This window comes from Monodon monoceros, unplaced genomic scaffold (genome assembly GCF_005190385.1).
Source record: "Monodon monoceros isolate NGI ecotype Baffin Bay Population unplaced genomic scaffold, NGI_Narwhal_1 Super_Scaffold_18, whole genome shotgun sequence".
Lineage (NCBI taxonomy): Eukaryota > Metazoa > Chordata > Mammalia > Artiodactyla > Monodontidae > Monodon > Monodon monoceros.
This window is the reverse complement of record NW_021703774.1, coordinates 77,704,701-77,725,563: the sequence shown is the minus strand read 5'-3', so window position 1 is coordinate 77,725,563 and position 20,863 is coordinate 77,704,701. Positions and strand designations below refer to the sequence as shown.

Sequence of the window (20,863 nt, the reverse complement as noted above, 5' to 3'; positions counted from 1 at the left end):
AGAATCTTATCCAAACTTCCAAGACTCGGAAGAGACTCATCTCTACCATTATTTCTCCCTTACAGCTCCAAACAGATTATCCCCTCTACTGAATTCACATAACCTTATGTTTAACTCTCATTTATAGCACTTATCTTACTTCATAGGAATATAAGTAGTTTCTTATATTCACTTCTATAATTTCCCTAGTACTTGGCAGACAATCATAGAATGGTCTAAAGTTTTAGAAGGTACAGAGAGACCATGCATTCTCAAGTATTTGAAAAAGAACGAATGAATGAAGATAAGGCCTATTTCATACTGAGTTTCATGGCCTGGCTCACTAATCTATTTCGGCTATACTATCAATGACTGTTATAAGGCCTCAGATATTAACATTATCCTCTGTATCCTCTCATCTTACCAAGCTTATTTGGAGTGTGGTGAAGGGGGTCGGGAGGCTCTCGGCCTTTCTAGAACCAAGTGAGTTAATTTAAATCAGATTAGATTGTCACTTAATTACACTCCAATCCCCAGTTTTTTACATCAGTTTTTTTTTGTTTTGTTTTCAAAGCACATGCTGTTATATACCTAATTGATACAAACTTCTGCAAACTAGATTAGGGGCTCTACAACCAGTTAGCTCATAAACTAGTAAGAGCTACGGAGAGACCATGGAGTTTTTAGAGATTCTAGGAAGAGGTTAAGAAAATAAAGATTGTAGAGTCAGAACGGAGAAGAACCCTGTGGATGTGTCAGGAGATACACTGTGCAAGGAGTTACACATCGACTGGGAATCTACTATGTGCTAAGCATTGGGCACAGCTGTAGGTGATACAGGGTAACAGCGACCTGGCCATTCCTCTAATGGGGGCTTAGACTCTAGAAAAGGAGCCAGCTTATAAGCATAGTAACAACTTCCTAAGGCAAAAAGTACTAAATGCAATGAATGGCCCAAAGTAACACATGAATACCTATCACAGGAAAGGAGCTGTGCTACGTGGAAAAAGGTATAAAATTACGGAACTAGAAGGGACTACACAGGGTATTTGTGTTCCACTGTCTCTTACCTCAGTACCTTTTTACATGCTGCTTGTTTAGTCCTGAAACCCTTTTCCTCAATTCTTTGCCTGGCTAAGAACTGTCCTTCAGAGTTCAGGTCAGAACTCACCTCTGTGAGGAAGCTTTCACTGAGTACCTACACTCCAGCCAAAGCTGGAGAAGCAGCTTCCCCCTAAGTGTTCCAACAACACCGTGTTTACTCATATTACTACATAACTGACACTCTGTGTGGTAGTAGCTGATTCTCTCAATAGACTAAATTCCCCTGTGTGGGGATTCTCTTCTTCAATACCATATTTATAGGGATTTATAGGGTCTAACTCATGCTCAACATGAAAAGTAAGCAATTCAATATGTGTTGAGAGAATTAACAAATACTTTCTGGACTTACTACTTTAGTACTATTTAGGGATGGTCGAATATTCCTTCATTCTACAAAAACAAGTTGTACTTCAATCTGGGCCTCAGTCTCTTCATCTACAAAACAAGCAAGTTGGACTTCAATGATTTTTAAAGTCCCTCTTAGTTATACAGTTCTATGAAAGGACTCTTGACTATGCTGCATGTACTGACACGGTGAGCTGGTGGTGGTAAATTCAAAGAGAAGGCTGGGTCGGGGAAGAATGGGCAGTGATCTTAGGCACACACTCTTTGAAAGACAAACACATTTCTCTGTTGCATTTTCTCCCATTACCTCCTTTACATTCTTTAGGCATTAGCAAGAGAAAATTAAAGTAGACAGAAGTGGAAACCCAGTTACAAGTTTTCCATTCAGGGAGACCCAAGAGCATTGTCTTCAGTTTTTTTCATTTTATTTTTATGTAGCTCAGCTTTTAATTTTCAATTATTTACAACGTAAGTCACAGATATACATTTATTTAGGTAAACTTGCTTTACTCAGTATCTACTATTTTAAAAAACTGAATTAAAAATTTGAAAAAAAGGCTGCTATGATATGCTGTGAATGCTAGAAACTCTTTCATCCAATTATTCACAAATGCACAGCCAAGAACATGGGATCACAAGACAACATAAACTAGGAAAAGATTGTTCACACATGTATGCACTTAAGTCATCTACTACAGCCAGAATCAACAGTGGGTTTAAATATTATTAGTTCACGTTCTATTAGTGAACTTCAAGAAAGAAAAAGAGCAGTGATTTATATGAGCAGTCAACTTACCATGGTGGGTGGAATGCCCTGGAAAAGATCTGAGAAGTATGGAAATCAGGACAGTGATTCTATTGTTTTATTATCCCTTGATTTCATCTCATTATTTTATAATTACAACCACTCCATTTACAGTTTTCGATTTAGTATAAAATAATGGTGGATTTCATTACACATGGGTTTTATTTTCTCAATCCTTCATCATTTTCTCCGTCCCAAAATATTATGAAAGGTAACATAATGGCTTTCACTTCATACATCTGCTCTTCAGTCTCTGCCTACCCGCCATTTGCACTGACTTCTACTTGAAGCAATTCCAATGGTGGGACAACCAACGCTAGTGGCTCTAACACTGAAATTTCTGGTAATGTCTATCCATTGGTGTCCCAGTAGGGGAAAGATAGCTATCCACTGACTCTCTTGTGTGGGGAAGGAGGGGTTAAAGTCAGATCTTAGCAACCAGTGGCTATGTATTCTCGTAAGTCTGGTACAGAGGAACACTCTTTGGATAAGTCTGAATTTGTGACAAAAGTTAAAAAAGGTTTTTTTCCATTAAAAAAATTATGAAGATTCATAATTTGGATGAAAATTCCAACATTCACTAAAGTTGAAAGAATTTTACAGGGAACACTGGTACAGAAATCATTCAGACGATCATTAACATTTTCCTTAAGTTTTCTTCATCACACATCTATCTGTTCCTCTATGCATCTATTAACCCATCTTACTTTTTTGCTGCACCTCAAAGTAAACTGCAGACATCGGTAAACGTTCCTCAAATACAGCATTCATATCTTTAACTAGAGTTCAGTGTTCGTTCAGTTTGCTATAAAATTTACATTCGATGAAATACACAGATTTTAAGTGTACTTTTGCTGGGTAGACAGATGTACACACTTGTATTAGCAAAACTCCTATTGAGATACAAAACATTTTCATCACCCCAGAAAGTTCCCTCACGCCCCTCTTCCCAGAGGCAAACACTGTTTCGATTTTTTTTCTACCATGCATTAGTTTTGCCTGCTCTAGAATCTCATATAAGTGGAATTATACAGTATGACTCTTTTATGTAAGGCTTCCTTCACTCAGCATTAACGTTTTTAAGATTCCTTCATGCTGTTGTATATATCAGTAGTATCGATGTTCTCTTTTATTGCCAAGAAATATTCCATTACAAGTATACAGCAGAGTTTAATTATTCATAATCCTATTGATGGACACCTTGGCTGGCAGTCACTGGCTGCTATGATTAATGCTGCAGTGAACATTCCTGTAGAAGTCTTTCTATGCACATATATTTCATTTCACTTGGGTAAATACCTAGTATTGGAATTGCTCGGTCACAGACATATTGAGTTTATAAGAAACTGTCATAACTTTTTTCAAAGTGGTCGCAGAAATTCACATTCTGACTTATACTGTAGGAGAATTCCAGTTACTCCACATCACTGGTAATATCTGGTATTGTCAGTTTTTTAAACTTTAGCCATTCTGGTGGCAGTGCAGTGACATCTCATGCAGTTTAAAAAAAAAGTTTTATTAAGATATACCCAACTTACAATAAACTGCACATATTTAAAGGATAAAATTTGTTAAGTTGTGACATTACGTATACACCCATGATACCGTCATCACAATCAAGAAGATGAACACTGGGAGCTCTCCGGTGGCCCAGTGGTTCAGATTCCAGGCTTTCACTGCTGTGGCCCGGATTCAACCCCTGCTCGGGGAACTGAGATCCCGCAAGCCACGCAGCACAGCCAACGACAACAACAGCAACAACAAAAAAAAAAGAAAGAAAATTAACATACCCATCACTCCTACAGGTTCTCAGGGTCTTCTGTAACTCCTCCCTCCCGCCCCTCCTCCCTGTCCACAGGTAACCACTGCTCTACTTTCTGTAGAAAAATTATACATTAGTTCATATTCCCTAGAATTTTATATGAAGGGAATTACATAGTATGGACACTCGTCTGGTACGTACACGCCTCTTTTATTCAGCGTAAATATGCTGAGATTCATTTGTGCTGTTGCATATATCAACAGTTCATTCTTTTTTTTATTGCTGAGTAGTATTCTATTGTATGGATATACCACAGTTTGGTTATCAGTCCTCTCAGTGATGAGCATATGGGTTGTTTCTAATTTGGGGCTATAACAAAAGTGCTATGAGCATTTGTATACAGGCAATGGATACGCTTTCATTTGTTTTGGGTAAGTATCTATGAGTGGAATGGCTGGATCACACAGTAGGTGTATGTTTAACTCTTTAAATAAGCTGCTAAATTGTGTTCCAAACTTTCTATACCATTTAACGTTCTGATCAGCACTATTTGGGAGTTCCAGTTCTTCCACATTCTGACCAACATTTGATACAGAGTCTTTTAAATTTTAGCAATTCTAATAGGAACGTAATATCTCGTTTTGGTTTCATTTGTACTTTCCTAATAAGTAATTGTGCTGAACATCTTTTCATTTGCTTATTTATCATCGTATATTTTCTTTGGTGAAGTATTTTGCACAAATCATTTTTTCCATTTCTAAATTGTTTCCTTATTATTAAGTTTTGAGATTTCTTTATATATTCTAAAGATAAGTCCTTTATCAGATAAATGTTTTATTTACAAAGATTTTCTCTCAGGCTGTGGTTGATCTTTTCATTCTCTTAGCTATCTTTAAAAGAGCAGAAGTTTTAAATTCTAATAAAGTTCGATTTCTTTTATGGATTGTGCTTTTGGTGTTGTATCTAAGAAATATTTGCTTTACACTCAAGGTCACACAAAGCTTTTTCACCTATACTTTCTTCTAGAAGTTTAAAAAGTTTTGTTTTACATTTATGTGATACAAGATATAGATCAAAGTTCATTTTTTTTTTGGCGTATGGATATCTAATTGGTCCAATATTGTTTGTTGAACAGACTAACCTTTTTCCACTGATCTGACTTTGCACTTTTGTAAAAAAATCAGTTATCCATAAATACGTGAATCTATTTCTGGATTCTTAATTGTGCTCCATTGATGTCTTTGTCTATCTTCATGCCAATACCTCACTGTCTTGAGTACTGTAGCTTTAGAATAAGCATTGAAAGCAGGTAGTGTTGGTCCTCTAACTTTGTTCTTCTTTTCCAAAGTTGTTTTGGCTATTTTAGATTCTGTGCATTTTAATTGAATTTCTACAGAAAAAACCTTGTTGAAATTTTGACTGGGACTGAATTGAATCTATAGCTTTAGAAAGGATTGACAATTTAACAGTATTCAGTTTTCTAATCCATAAATACAGTATACGTCTTCATTTATTTAGGTCTCCTTTAATTTCTCTCATTAATGTTTTGCAGTATACATAACTTGTGCAGTGTATTATACAAGTCTTTCATATCTTTTGTCATATTTATCCCTAAGTACTTGGTATTTTTGATGCTAGTTTAAATTATATTGCTTTTTAAATCTCAATTTGTTTCTTGTTAATATATAGAATAGATTTTTGAATATTGATCTTAAACCCTGAAACTGTGCTGAAAGTTACTCATCAGTTCTAGTAGCATTTCTGAGGATACCACAGGGTTTTCTATATAGATAATCATGTCATCTATTAATGACAATCAAGACAGCATTATTTACTCCTTTCTAAATCTATATGCATTTTGTTTCTTTTTCCTGTCATATTACACTAGTTAAAACCTCCAGTACAATACTGAATACAAGTGGGGACAGCAGACATTCTTGCAAAGACATACTAAAAACCGACATACTCTTCTGTTTGTCTCCATTAAAGAAAAAATTTCAGTAGCTACTGGATGAATAAAAAAATAAATGGATGATGAGAGTTTGGGAAATAGTCAAGCACTTCTTCCTTATGTGCTATAGAAAGAAAAAATTAGCCACCTGCTGAGCATAACAAAGTTAACTTTTCCAATAAGGAGAAAGGTTAGGAAGGTTAATAATATATTATCTGATAAGACCATGTAATCAGAACTCAACTGAAAGAAGAGTAGGAAAGACAAAGTGATTTAATTGACTGTTCACACATTTTACTTTTTTTTTTAAGCCTTGCCAAGCAGTGTTCCCATAAGCATAGCACTTTCTACTGTGCTGTTCTAACACTGAGGGATCAAAAAGAAATTTGCAATTTTAAAAGAATTATTAAAATACTTCATGCAAAATTTAAAGATGGTATTTCAATGACAGACAACAATTTTGTAAACAGTGACAAATCCCAAAGTGGAAAACATTCTCACTGAAGCCTTCACTCATCTTAGTTATGAAATTTAATAAGGACTTTTCACTACTTATCTTACTTAATTTCTCCATAGTGCTTTAAAATAACTATTTCTACCATCTCTGATGCTTTTCCCATCCACTGGCTTCCACAGCATTAGCCAATCTTAGTTCTCCTGCTGCTTTTTGATTATTTCTTCTTGATCTCCTTCCCTGATCCCAGGGCTCTGTCTTTAGCTGTCTAAGTCTATGATTTTATAACACTTTTAAAGAGTTAAAGCTCTGTTTACTTGATGATGCTCTCAAATTTACATCCCAATCCATGGTCCCTACATCTGATGACACCTGGGAGTCATGGATGACACAACCCTTTCTCTCACCCGTACTCATTTAATAAATCACTAAATCCTGGGATTTTATACCCAAATAATAAGTCATCTTTTCTCCAAACTGCACTGATATATTCAGATTCTTCTTTTTCTCTTTGCCTAGACCAGGGGTTGGCAAACTTTTGCAAAAGCCCCTATAGTAAATAGGAAATATTTTTGGCTTCTTATATTAATATTATAAGAAAATTTCACTAGGCAGGCCTGAAGGCACCTGGAACAGTGCTATACTGGAGGCAGGACAACGTGAATACTGATTAGGTTGTTGCTGCATCCTTTGAGGTAAGAGATGATGGTGGGATGAACTAAAGTAGAGGCAGTGGGACTAAAGACACAGGCATAGAATTGGACAATAGTAAGCACACAGAAGTGATGCAATATGATGAGAATGAGGTAAGGCAAGTACCCAAGGATGCCTCCCTTGTTTCTGACTTAGGCATCTGGGTAGACAGTGGTCCCATTTACAAAGATAGGGAATACAAAAAGCAGTTTGGGAGGGAGTGGGAGATGACGACATGAGTAGTTCTGTTTTCAACATGTTGAACTTCAGGGGCCTGTAAAACATCTAAGTGAAGATATTTGATCAGAAGTTCAACAAGCAGGTCTAAGCACAGGAATGATGATGATGGCTAACATTTACTGAGTGTTTATTGTATGTCAGATAATGTTTTAAGCGTTTTACATGTATTAACTAATTTCATCCTTCTGACAACTACACAAGGTAGGTACTACTCTTATCCTCACTTTACAGAAGATGAAATTAAAGCACAGAGAGGTTACATAACTTGCCTGAGAAAACAAGTTGGTAATTGGTAGAGGTAGGATTAGAACCTACATTACCTGAATCTCAAATCCATGCTTTCACAAACATTAGACTTTACTGCCTCTCCAGACATATACTTGGGAATTGCATATATTTTGGAGGGTTGTTGAAAACACAGGAATGAAAAAAAAGAAGTACAGAATGAAAGAAGTCAGAGGATTTGGGGACACTAACACTCAAACGATGAGCAGAAAAAGAGGGAACCGCAAAGGAGACTGAGAAGGAGTGGCTAGAAGTAGAAGAAAAACTAGGCAGGGTAAGTTTCAAAGAAGCCAAGACAAAGTGTTTCAAGGGAGAAGTGGTAACTGTGCTTAAGCGTATAGGGAAAAGAGAAATTACTGGTGTTTTCAGCGTGAGCAGCTTTAGTTGCCATAGTGGGATCTGAACCAGACTGGAGTAATTTCAGGTGTATGACACATGGAGATGGTGAGCAGAGGGCACAGATTACACTAAAAAATTTTGGTTGTAAAGGGGAAGAGAGATAAGTGGAGGCTTTAGAATGTTTAAAAATTGATGAGTTAGATCCAGAAAAATGGGAGATAAGAAAGAGGATGATTGCTGAAGAGAGGTTCCTGAGGACAGGGAAAATATTCAATATATGTGTAGAGAAGAGTGTAGGCTCTGGAATTCAAATGCCTAGATTCAAATCCAGCCTTTGCTACTTTACAGCTGCTTAGTTTGCAAAAGTTACTTAATCTCTCTAAGCATCCATCATTTGCCTATCCAATGGGAATAATACTACTAACTACTTCATAGATATAAGGCTTAAACAAGATAATTCATGGGAAGAACTGGCACACAGTAAGTGCTTAGTAAACATTAGCTATTATCCCTATGGGATCCAGAGCACAGGTAGAGGGACTGCCCTTCATTAAGAAAGAACACACTTCTGTGATAGAATAAACAGTGGCAATGATAGGAAGAGATGACACGTAAGTTTGGGGTGGGAGGGAGAAGACAGGGAGCTCCTCAGTGATGCTTTCTATGTTCTCAGTTAAGAATGAGGCAGGGCCATCTGTTGCAGTGAGGAGCTGCTGGTAGGACAGAGCTTGAGGGGAGCACACAGCCATGCTGGGACACTGTTCAGTGAAGCATCAAAGGACTGCTAGCAGTGAATGCCCCACGAGTCTGCTGAGAAGCCCAAATTCACATGGCTCTATGATTTCTCCACCACTGCTCAGCAACCCAGATACGGGAGTGAAGAAAGCAGAATGATGGAATAGCTCAAGATCAGGTTTGGATGGGCAAGTGTGATGGAAGGCTAAGAGGTCATAGGTTATTTTAGACATAGGTTATTTATTGACAAGAGTGGCTGAAGTGATGGAACATGAGTTTTAGGCTGGATAGGGAAGAAAAATAAAGATCAAAAAAAAAAAAGAAGATATTTTCAGAAAAAGTAAAAGGACCAAAGGACTAGATATCTTGATGAAATCAAGATGCAGGATTAGATATTAGGGATGTAATTATGAGCAAGATAGTTATATAATACCTCTCAGAGATCTGGCAGGCTAACACATAAGGTAGAAAATTAAACTAGTAATTAGAATTAAAAACAACAATGAAGGAAGACTAGAAAATCTTAAGGAAGTATAATGCAGGAGTACCTACTAGTGGCAGGATTGATCAGAGAGGTTTTTTTTACAGAAAGTAAATGTTGACCTGAGCTCTGAAGGATAAACAGGAGTTAGCCAGGAGCAAGGGCAGAAAAAAGCCCAGATTAACAAAGAGCATGAAGAGGCAAGGACTGAGGGACTAAAGGCCTGTAAAGGTCGCCTACAAAGATACTGGAGTTACATGGGACCAAAATAGGACCACAACTCAAGATCACTTAAAAAGGAAGGGTAAACAAAGAAATTAGCAGTCACAACGGTGATAGCAAGAATTAAGATGATGAAATATATCCTAATATGCATGTAGTGCACTTAAATTCAAGATTTAGCTAAAAAGAAAAATACCTTACCTTTGAACGAAATGTTGGATGAACAAAATAAACAGCCTTCAAATTCCTCTTGTACCTGATTCAAAAATCAAAAAGAGGGTCAGTATAAGCCATGTCTAAAACCAGTCACCATTATGAACAATTAACTCTTTTTCCAGGTGTTTAAAAGCAGGAAAAAGTTTACATATGAATTTACTTTGATACAAAATAAACTGGAGTTAAGGAGGGCCTATTATTAAAATATCCAATCTAAGTAAAATAAAAATCTTAGTTACATGAACTATCCTTTCACAAAATACACAACGATGTTTGCTATTGCTTAATACTCGGAAAGAAAAAAGCTGCTTTCCCCCTTCGTAATTTGAGAAGATAACTAACTTGACATCAACAACATCGTAGAGTTTCTTCAGGAAGTCAGAGTCCAGGTGATTGTATTCGCTGGTCAGTGTGTGAAAATATACTAATACGTATTCCTTCACAGCAATGTGATCCATCACATGGATAAAATATAAGAGAGCCTAGAAGAAAAATAAAGATAACAATCATTTTGTACAGTTGTCTATTTCACAGATGCCAAGAGAGAAAAAACCCAGAAGATTAATCTGCGCCCCAGGCACTGCAGAGAGACATCTCAGACTAACGAGGACCTCTTTAAAAAGATCTTCAGGGGAAGTGTCTCATGCCAGTGTTTAGTAGTGCACATAATGCTACAGTATGGTCCCGTTCTGTCTTGTTCTAAGTGATGGAGGAGAACCACCAGTCTCCGTCCTTTCAAACAACTCTTCACATACTCAAAAGAGCTCTTCAGTCAACTACCAGGTTTTCTCTCTCTGGAATAACGGTATCAAAACCATTAGAGGGAGAATTTCTAGACTTTTAATCATTCTTGAAGGTTCTACCTGCATTCAGTGAAAGTCTTTGCAGTCTCCACTGAGAAACGGACTAATGGCTCTCACGTAACCAAGAATTACTATAAAAGGACATTAGAAGTGCTGCCTCACATGGCTCACTTTGAGGGCTAATTTTGTTAACATCTTTGACATTGAACTGAATGAGGAAAATGAAAACAGGTTTAGTGAGCAGACGGCAGTGGGCTGGGCAGCACTTCCCTGCTCTGCCTCAAACTTAATGTGACCTGGATCAGTTAGAGGAATATGCCATTACAAGAAGGATGAAATTTAAGAGAAACATTAAACACAAAGCAGAGACACGATAATAATCATGCTGGGCAGGACCAGCATGACCCGGTGGTGTAGCTATAAACCATGACAAAGAGGAAGCTAAGAGGTAACAACTGAAGGATTACTATCAAACAGGTTATTTCCCCATTCCTCCTCAGGGGAGTCCTTGGCATTAACTTGAATGGACTAACATGGATTAGTTAGCATGGGTCCAACTGCTACCAGAGCAGACAGAGGAGGGCACTAAGGAAACACAGTACCTTTCCAGTTGCTACCTGGTTTGGACTTTACAATATATATGAAATGATACACCACGAACATCCAGAACACCATGTAAGTACACACCAGAATCAAAGGCAGGGGTTTACGCTTTTATTGGTATCAATCACATTATTAATGCTGAGAATGAATGCCATACTGATTATCAGTTGTTTTTTTCCCCGTGTGTATATGTGTGTGTATTTTTATTACTATTTCTGCTCTTGCCAGACTGCTTCTGGTCCTCTTTCTATCCACTCACCACCTCCTCCCCAAGGCAATCAAGATATCCATTTTCAGCTTCAAATTCCCTGTCTTTAGCTTGAATCTTTTTCATTATAAAAAAGTACAGCCATATGACAGAAAAATGTAGAAAACAAATTCTCCTTAAAACTATGAAATCCATTTTGAGATACTGATATGCATAAACTCGCACCATGCCCCCCTCCCCCACAAAAAGGTCAATGTACATACAAGGTGTTGTTTCTTCTCCTACTGATATTATACCATAAACATTTCTCTATAGTACTTGCCTCTATAACCATAATTTTTCAGGGTCACAGAACATTCCATTTGTGGATGCATAATAATTACCTGTTAGGAATTTAAGTTATAATTTTGGGCCACAAATGAGCCTGTGAGTAACATGCCCGATCCAGGGCTTCCACAGTTTTTTTTACCCAAACACCAGTGACCAGGAGTTTAAGGGCTTAGCCAGATAAAATTATTCCCTTTTGCACAACTGTGTTTTATCTTAAAATTGTATTTAATTTTTACACTTTTGAGTACATTTTTTTTTTTTTTACTATGGTTAAGAATTATTTATTAAAGTGATTCTCCTCCTTTGCAGTCCGTGTCTATTACAATTGTTTTAGGAAGATCTACATATTTATCCCATGGATTCAGTTGTCCCTTGCCCAAGTATTCCAATTTGGGCAATTTCTGGGCCTATAGCTACTTTCAAACCTAGGATTATTTTCTTAGTACAAATTCTCGGAAGTGGAATTAATGGGTCAGTGGGCGTGACCACTTTGACAGTTTCAATTCATCTTTGGTAACAATGATTATTATTTAAAAGTAATGGCTAATTTTGATGACAGTCCCAGCTGGAACATGCAGGGACAAGAAAACTCCCCCGCCTGACATGGAGGAGGAAATGACGACAGAAGCGTGACGTCTACTCAGAATGAGGAAGAAGGTGGTCTTCTCCCCCTCACCACTTTTCCTTTGATTATAAAACTGTAGCCCACTAAGGTCTCGGGGTGCAGCACCTTCTTGCCCACCCGCCTGTAAGCCTCACAAGTGTCCTATTCTAATAAATCACTTCTTATCTATCAAAAAAACAAACAAAAAAAGTAAAAGTAATGGCTAGTTTTGAAGGTGAGAAAAGAGATCTCACTTTTTTTGTTTTTTACTACTAATCAGGTTGAACACTTTGTTTACCAGTAATACCATTTCTTCTGCTATGAATCATCTATTTCTGTCCTTTACCTCCAAAAGAAAGGATTACGAAATTATGACATCTTGGGTTAACTACTTCGTCTCTTCAGAGAGATAAAAGAGTTAATGTTTCTTGTTTCAAGAAAAGCAGAATTTGATTATTAGTACACTTATAATACAGAATGAGTCCAACCAAAAACTTGCCAGTTACATCATATCCAAAACAAAGCAGCTGCATTTTTGGAGATCACAGTATGGCAATTCAGTATTTCCGTTTCTCCCAGAGCGCAAAACCAAACCCCTTACTGAAATGCTATGTGCCAACTTGGCAGAATCAGGGCTGCTACTCTATCACAGATACACAATTCTGTCTCATATTCTAAGCCCTGATTCCAAATTCATGTCCTACTTATTTTTTAAATCAACATTATTTATAAAACAAAGCTTTTTAATGGCTTACCTTGTCCATATCTATTAATGTTACAGGAATGTTTCTTCCAACTACCACCATTACTGTGCGACCACAGTTATCAACACCTACAAACAGGAAATGTAATGAGCACCCAGAAACTTTATTCCAAGAATATTATCTGTCCTGGGCTCTGACCTTATAAAAATGTTCTACACAAATGTAAAAGACTGAAAACGAGGAACATAAGTTTTTCAGATTTCATCTTCAGACTTCTTTTAGTATGTGGAAAACATCGCCTTTCTCTTCTTTTTCTTTCCAGCTTCATGAAGTTTTGATGACTGCCCTTACTTTTAAGATAAGCCCTCTTACAGGTTTTAAATCAGGGACAGCCAAAGGTAATGTTGAGGGTAAAGATTTTTTTATAAATAGCTTTTTGTTTAAGCATACTACAACTTTTAATAACATCAGTGATCCAGGAAAAACTAAATGGAACTCAAATCTGAAAATTAACAAGTACTGCCTGGAAAAGAAATATAAAGGGGGAATCTGATAACTTTTACTGTCTCCGTTATTTATTTATGTAAGGTTTGAATTTTGTACAGCAGGATTTTGGTACTTTTAAAAGTAGAAAAAAATTAAAAGATAGGAAAAAGGACACTGAGAAGAAATGAAGTTGGCCAATGTAGAATTACTAGCTGAAAATCTTATAGGTTGAGATGCTATTTTGCCGATCTTGATGATGAGCAAAAACTATCTTCCATTGTACAAAAAAAATCTATTCAGAGATAAAATGGACAAAATCAGAGAAAAGTGAAGTCTCTAATAGCATGCTAAGTAAGATTCTTAATCAGTAAAAGAATAAGTTACCATATCCTTAAGCTCACCTGTTTGGTATAAGGCTTTTAGAGAAGCAATATCAGATAGATCCTCAGATCTTGCTTGACACAACCAGCGATTATAACTAGAGAAATAAAGGATATAATTATTATAATAAACAGTTGTAAATTTATAAATGAGACCTGTTTTTATCTGTCTGTGTTCCTAAAGAATAATGTTTTATTATAATGAGAAAGGAGTTAAAGAGGCTGTTACACTATGCAGAATCTCTACTCTGTTATTGATTAAAAAAAAAAATGAGTTACTGAGAAAGGAAGGTATTCACACTAGATGATTTTTTAAAATCCTTTATGAGCAAATGAAGACTACTCATATAATTGGCTAAGATACCAAGTGCTCTAACATTGTTTTTAAATACTATTATCTTCTCCTACTAAAAAAAAAAAAAAAAAAAAAAAGCAAAGAAGGCCTAAAGCAATAGCAGTTCTCCACAACAGATGTTCACTAATTCAACAAAGATTTATTGAGTGCTTACTACACAAGAGGTATTGAGAATACTCTAGTGAACAGACATGGTCAGACCCTCAAGAAGTTTACTTTTCAGAAGAAAAACAGGTAAGTGTTGTACATGTTATGTTGGACCACAAAGAAAGTAGGTAATTTTTTCTGGGAAGTCCAGGCTTATTTAATGACTGGCTAATCAAAGTAGCTGTGCTGATACTCTATATACCAGATCATAAAGATGGCAGTTTGGCTTTGGCTAAGAGGATACTGAAACTGGAAGAAACGTAAAGATCTCAAAGAGTGGAAGCGATCTGAAAAAGGTCAAATAAATCTTAGAGTTACCAGTTAATGGTAGAGTTGAATTTGAAGTTGCACTCAAGTCTCCAGTTTGCTGGAAAGGTCAGTACTTTTTCTACTATTTCACACTTGCTTTCTTAAAATTCAAAGTGCCACTTACTTAATTGTGAAAAAAGCTTTCAAGGTACCTAAATGCATGAAAAGCAACTTTGAAGCATCTAGGTCACATGTGGCAACATCCCACAACATAAAAACAAACAAACAAAACTAAACCAGAAGAGAGGATACTTGGGTCCTCACGCTATCACTTTCTATGCAATCTCGGTAAAGTAGTTTCACCTCTATGGACCTCAGTTTCCTCATTTGCAAAACGGTGTTTCTGTAGGACACCTTTCAGCTATGAAGTACAATCACACACTAAGGATATTTAATAGGAAGTCTATTACATACGGATTGTAATCAACAAGTGATATGCTTGTAATCAACAAGTGATATGCCTGCTAGTTTCACAGAAATTGTTATTGTTTGTGAAAACAATACTTAGTATTGCATAGTTCTATAGTCTATGTTTTTAAATTTAGAAACGTGCCCACCTGTGCAAACTGAACTCAAAGACAATAACTTTTAATTTTAGTTTAAGATATAATTTGCAAGTCAAGAAAGGATCTGTGTTTATTGTAGTTCTCCCTATTCATATGTACTATTCCATATTTTCATACAGGGCTATTTCTGAGGTTATTTACACTAACTCCCCTATTGTCCTGCTTTCTAATTGTTTTATGATTAAGCCATCTCCACACATCAAGACTAAACAGAATAATATGTCTTAAATGCCTTATGAGCACCACAGGTCATGGCACAGAACATGTAACAGGAATTCAGTAAATATCTGTTATTTTCTATACTCTCTGTGTATTCATTAGCTCATTTTCAAAGATTTATTATATAAATGCAATGCCTGCATCATAGCAAGGACTCAAATCTTTGTTGAATAAAATAATAAACATGAGTATTATTCAAGGTATTTTGGAGGCCTGAGAAGAATAATAAAAGGCCCTTGGCTTCAGAGTTTGAGGTTGAATATATGAGACAGACATATTACAAAGACAACTAACATTGTAATAAGACCCAGTGAGATAAGCAATACAGCAGACATCTAAATACTGTATCAATCAAGTATGTACGCTAAGGTGGGGACTGGCAGGGGTAGGAGTGGGGGTTGGGGGTGGAGTGAGCGGAAGTGGAGGCAAGGTCCAGGCCTGTTATAGAACTAACTTCTCCCTTCTTTATGTCACAAAGATCAGCACAAGGCTTTACCCACTCACTGCAATATTTGCTTCTACTCTGTTGGACCTCAAGATAGGGACTATGTCTTAGTTGTCTCTATATTTCTAGCAAATTTCTAGGGTAGTTCCCGACACTCAGTAACTATGTATTCAATGAACTGTGAAGAAAAAAAAAATTTTAAACTGGGACTCAGATGTACAAAATAGAATTAATTAACAAGCTTTTCCTGACTTGATGCAACTATCCCACACTGGACTTAGTTAAAATCCTTGCTATACACTCTTATTGCACCCTGTAATCTAAATACATTTTTCATACAATAATTAGTTTAACATTTCTCTCCTTTGCAAGACCCTAGGCTCAATGAGGCCTGGGGCTGTATGTGCCTTGCATGACACTTTATTATGTTTCTAGCTTGGCACGTTAGTAAGGGCTCAATAAATATTTAATAATGAATGAAATAAAGTTTTTACTGTGAGAAATGACATGAGTTATAGGCAACTGGATCTTAAGCCAACCAAGGAACACTAATGAAAAAGAAGAAAGTTCTTGTGAAATAATTTTAAGAGTGATATGCCCAAACTGTGTCACAACTGGATGGAAGACCTGGAAATATTAATCAAGACCTAGACAACATGTCTAATTATTTTAGATGTTCAAGCAAATTATTACACAGAGACAAGGCAATGCTATGAAAGGAATGATCTAACCCTATAGCCGATCCATGTGACCGTTGGTTTTGTTACTGAAGGAAGAATTGAAGGCTTTCAAAAAGATAATTCTAACTAAAGATGTACTTACTTCCTAAGAGATTTAAAAAAATTTATCATTTGTTCAACTTGATCAACAAACATAACAGAAACCAAACTCAACATGTGTAAATAAAATCCTGATTTAGAAAGAATAAGAGAAATAAAAATTTTAAACTACAGTCTTAAACATGTAGCCATGGCAGAGTATGTAAACAGATGACCTACAGCTCAGTTATATAGAAAATTCCTAAACGATTAGTCATCAATTCTCAAGCTTTTGAGTCTCAGGACCCTTTCATATTTATGTCAGTTAAACCTACCAATATTTACCATTTTAGAAATAAAAAGAGAGATTTATAAAAAATATTTATTAATTCAAAAATAATAAAAACCTATTATGTGAACACAGATAACTTATTTTTAAATAAGCTATGTTTAGGGAGAAGAGTTACACTCTTACATTCTTGCAAATCTCTTTAATTTATGCTAGATTCTTACATCTGCTTCTGCATTTAACCTACTGCAATATCACACATTAAGCACTCTCTGGAAGACTCTATTGAACACTACAAGAATGAGAATGAAAAGAGCAAATAAGTCTTAGTAAGATTATAAAAAGAGTTTTGCCCTCATGGGCTCCCCGAAAGGGTCTAGGTTTCCTGGGTCACACTTCTGAGCTGCTGACAAGACCTCATCTTTAATTATCACACACATGGGGCACATGAATAGGGAATCTGAAAATCTTTTGATTCAGATGTAACTTATCACTCAAGGGAAGTGAGTGGCAGGGGTACCACGCCTTTGTTTCCTGGTTCAAGCTCTGGGAACCTTAGGTTGTGCTCTTCCCCAAGCCTGTAGCTATGTGTTAATTGGATGTGCACAGCAACCTCAGCGCCGCACAGGACACACCATGACATGTGAGGGTAGTGTGGCTCACTCATGAATTTCTAGACTAGAGAGACTACTTTCTTTATCTGTATATTTCAGTTCTAGAATATTATCTTGTACAGAGTAAATATCCAACGTTTCCTGAACCGACTGGAAACTGTCAACTATGTGACTAACTTGAATCTCAAGATCATGGCCTTCTACCAAAAAGAAGGACAATGCTTTACATGCTGTATTCATATTCCTTCCTAGAACCTACCCCTTTGCTGATGACCCCTTTCCAGAAAGCATGGACTCAGTAAATACAGATTCATTCTAAACTGGTTTGCACTAGTCATCATTAAGTGAAACAAATCTCATTAAAGAGAGCAATAGACAGGCAAGTATCCAGTCCAGACAAAAACAAATGCCACTTTATCTGTATCACTCATGCAAAAATTAAAAAGGTGTGTGTGTGTGTGTGTGTGTGTGTGTGTGTGTGTGTGTGAGAGAGAGAGAGAGAGAGAGACAAAGAGACAGAGAGAGACAGAGAGAGGGAAAAGAGAGAGGAGAGAATAGGGTAACTGATTTGAGAAAGGTGGTAACAAAGCAGTTCTCTGTATATGAAAACAAAATATGTCTGTCTGGTCCTTTCCCAGCTTCTCTGAAGCTGGTCTGTGTAGGTGCCTAGAGATGGTAGTAGAGAAGGGAGATGAGCTGCAGTAGCCACCTTGAAGGCTCATCCTCAACTAGCTGTAACTCTGGTCAAGTCACTCTTGGTGATCAATTCACCCTTCTGTAAATTAGAGGGATCAGACCAGATCAGGTACAAAATCATCTAAGAAATCATCTAAGAAACCTTAGAAGAATGATTCCTGAGGCCTTCCCACAGAGGTTCTGATTCAGGAAGTTTGGTGTGGGGCCTATGAATTTTTAGCAAGCACCCCTGGTAATTCTAATGCTTATACACTTTATACTACGTTTCAGAAAGCTGTATCAGATAATTACCAAAACTCCTTTCAACTATAATGTACTGCTGAGAGACCACAGACCAGTGGTTCTCAAAGTGTGGTGCATAGTCCCAATACTTTTTCAAGGGGTTTTGCAAAGTCAAAACTATTTTCATAATAACACCAAAACATCATTTGTTTTTCACTGTGTTGACATCTGCACTGATGGTGCAAAAGCAACTGTTGGATAAAACTACTGCTGCTTTAGCATGAATTCAGGTGGAAGCACCAGATTGTACTAGTAGTCGTTGTGTTCTTAATTGCCAAAATACTCACAGGAAAAAAAAAGCCAGTTTCATTTAAGAATGTCTTTGATGAGGAAGAAAAAATTATTAATTTTATTCATTAACCCACGGAAATACATCTTTTTAATATTAATGTGTCACAAAATGGGAAGAACACACAAAGCATTTCTGCAGACCAAAGCATGAGGCTGTCCTGAAGAAAAGATCTAGTTGTTTGACTTGCAAGCTGAACCAGTTGCTTTTTTTCATGGAACACCGTTTTTCTTCAACTAATCACTGGCAGACAAACTGTGGTTATTTAACATGAGTATTTGGCAGATGTTTTGTCAAAAATGAATAAAGTGACCCTGCCATTTCAAGAAAAACAACCAACAGTATTTGTTACCAGTGATAAAATTTGAACTTTAAAATACAGATATAATGTTAGAAAATTTGTATCCACCACCAGAAGCTAACAGTTTCTAATACTTAAGGACTTTTCTGATGAGATCAGTGGTGATATTATCAAATATAAGTTTTTGATATTGTGTAATGTAATGTGTCAATATTTGGAACAACTGAATAATTACGTGAGTCAATATTTTCCAAAAGACCAACACGTCATGCTGTAAATTCGTGCTCTAAATTCCTATTATAAAATCTACTCAAAGTGCAGGATAAAACAACACATTTTAATATAACAATACAAAAATTCATAAATATGGTTTGAGATTCCATATTACAACATTATGAAACTACCATTATATTGAGTTATGGTGTAATATCAAAGAATATCCCCAACTATTTGAAAAGGCTATTAAAATACACCTTTTTCCAACTACGTATCTGAATGAGGTCAAAATTTCTTCATATACTTCACCCAAAACAAAGTATTGCAACAGTTTGAATGCTGATATGAGAATCCAGCTGTCTTCTATTAAGTCAAACATTAAAATATCTGCAAAAACGTAAAACACTGCATTTCTCACTGACCTAAAAAATAGTTATTTTTCATAAAAACATAATGGGTTATTTTTAAATGAATTAACAAATAATTTATCATATGATAAATATTAGTGGGTATAAGCCAGGTAAAAACAAAAGCTCTTTGGGGTCCTCAATAATTTTTAAGCATGCAAAGGGGACCTGAGACCAAACAGTTTGAGAACCACTGCCCTAGTCCAAAAAAAAGGTACCCAAATCTAGTTGTACATGAATCATGATGTGAAAAAGTTTTCAAATATATATAGAGGCCAAATCCCAGTCATGTGAGGGAAAGCCCAGTCACTGTATTTAAAGGAAAATGTTTGCCAGATGATTCATACACATGGCCAAGTTCAGAAACCACTGAAACTGTCATTCGACTGTGCTTGCCTTTAGAAAAGCTGTTCATTGGTGCCCCCTAGTGACTAATTAGCTTTTGCTCATGAAAATAAAACGAGAACTGGACTTCCCTGGTGGTGCACTGGTTAAAAACCCACCTGCCAATGCAGGGGACATGGGTTCGAGCCCTGGTCTGGGAAGATTCCCACGTGCCACGGAGCAACTGGGCCCGTGCACCACAACTACTGAGCCTGCGTTCTAGAGCCCGCGAGCCACAACTACTGAGCCCGTGTGACACAACTACTGAAGCCCACATGCCTAGAGCCTGTGCTCCGCAGCAAGAGAAACCACCGCAATGAGAAGCCTGTGCATTGCAACGAAGAGTAGCCCCCGCTTGCTGCAACTAGAGAAACGCCCGTGTGCAGCAACAAAGACCCAACACAGCCAAATTAATAAATAAATTAATTTTTTTTAAAAAAGGGAGAATAAAGTGAAGACCAGGAACTCAGGAAAAACAAAATTCTAATTCTATAAGGGACTCCGGAGATCGTCTAGTCTGACTCCCACTTTATACGTGGAGACTAACAACAACCACACATCATTACAGTATAGTGTGATAAGTGCTAGGCTATCCTTTGGTTAAGTACAGGATGTAAAAAAAAAAAGAAAAAAAAAAGCATGCGGAGGAGGCATTGATTCCAGACTTCTATTCTGTCTATTCCAACTTATCTCCAGGGAGATAAGTTTCTAGAGGCAATCACTTCTGAGCTTAAACCTGGAGAATGAGCAGGAATTGAAGAATGAGAGTATTCCAGGCAAAAGGGATGGCAAGTACCAAAGCTCAAAGGTAAAATAGACCATAATTTGCTCAGTATTAAAGAGAACAGCAGTGACCA

General features: G+C 36.7%; 1 protein-coding gene across 6 annotated transcripts in view; it reads right to left on the bottom strand.

Moving 5' to 3' along the window:
* GDAP2 (ganglioside induced differentiation associated protein 2) overlaps positions 1-20,863 on the bottom strand; it is a 71,003-nt gene that overhangs the window by 6,443 nt on the left and 43,697 nt on the right. For 4 of the 6 annotated variants that reach the window (XM_029228492.1, XM_029228495.1, XM_029228493.1 and 1 more), the window contains 4 exons: positions 13,751-13,827; positions 12,915-12,991; positions 9,954-10,093; positions 9,597-9,651 (listed from right to left, as the gene is read on the bottom strand). In XM_029228492.1, coding sequence (XP_029084325.1) covers positions 9,597-9,651; positions 9,954-10,093; positions 12,915-12,991; positions 13,751-13,827 — 349 coding nt within the window. Of the gene's footprint in view, positions 1-2,224; positions 4,111-9,596; positions 9,652-9,953; positions 10,094-12,914; positions 12,992-13,750; positions 13,828-20,863 lie in introns of all 6 variants that reach the window. The other 2 variants (XR_003794420.1, XR_003794419.1) reach the window with 1 other exon arrangement.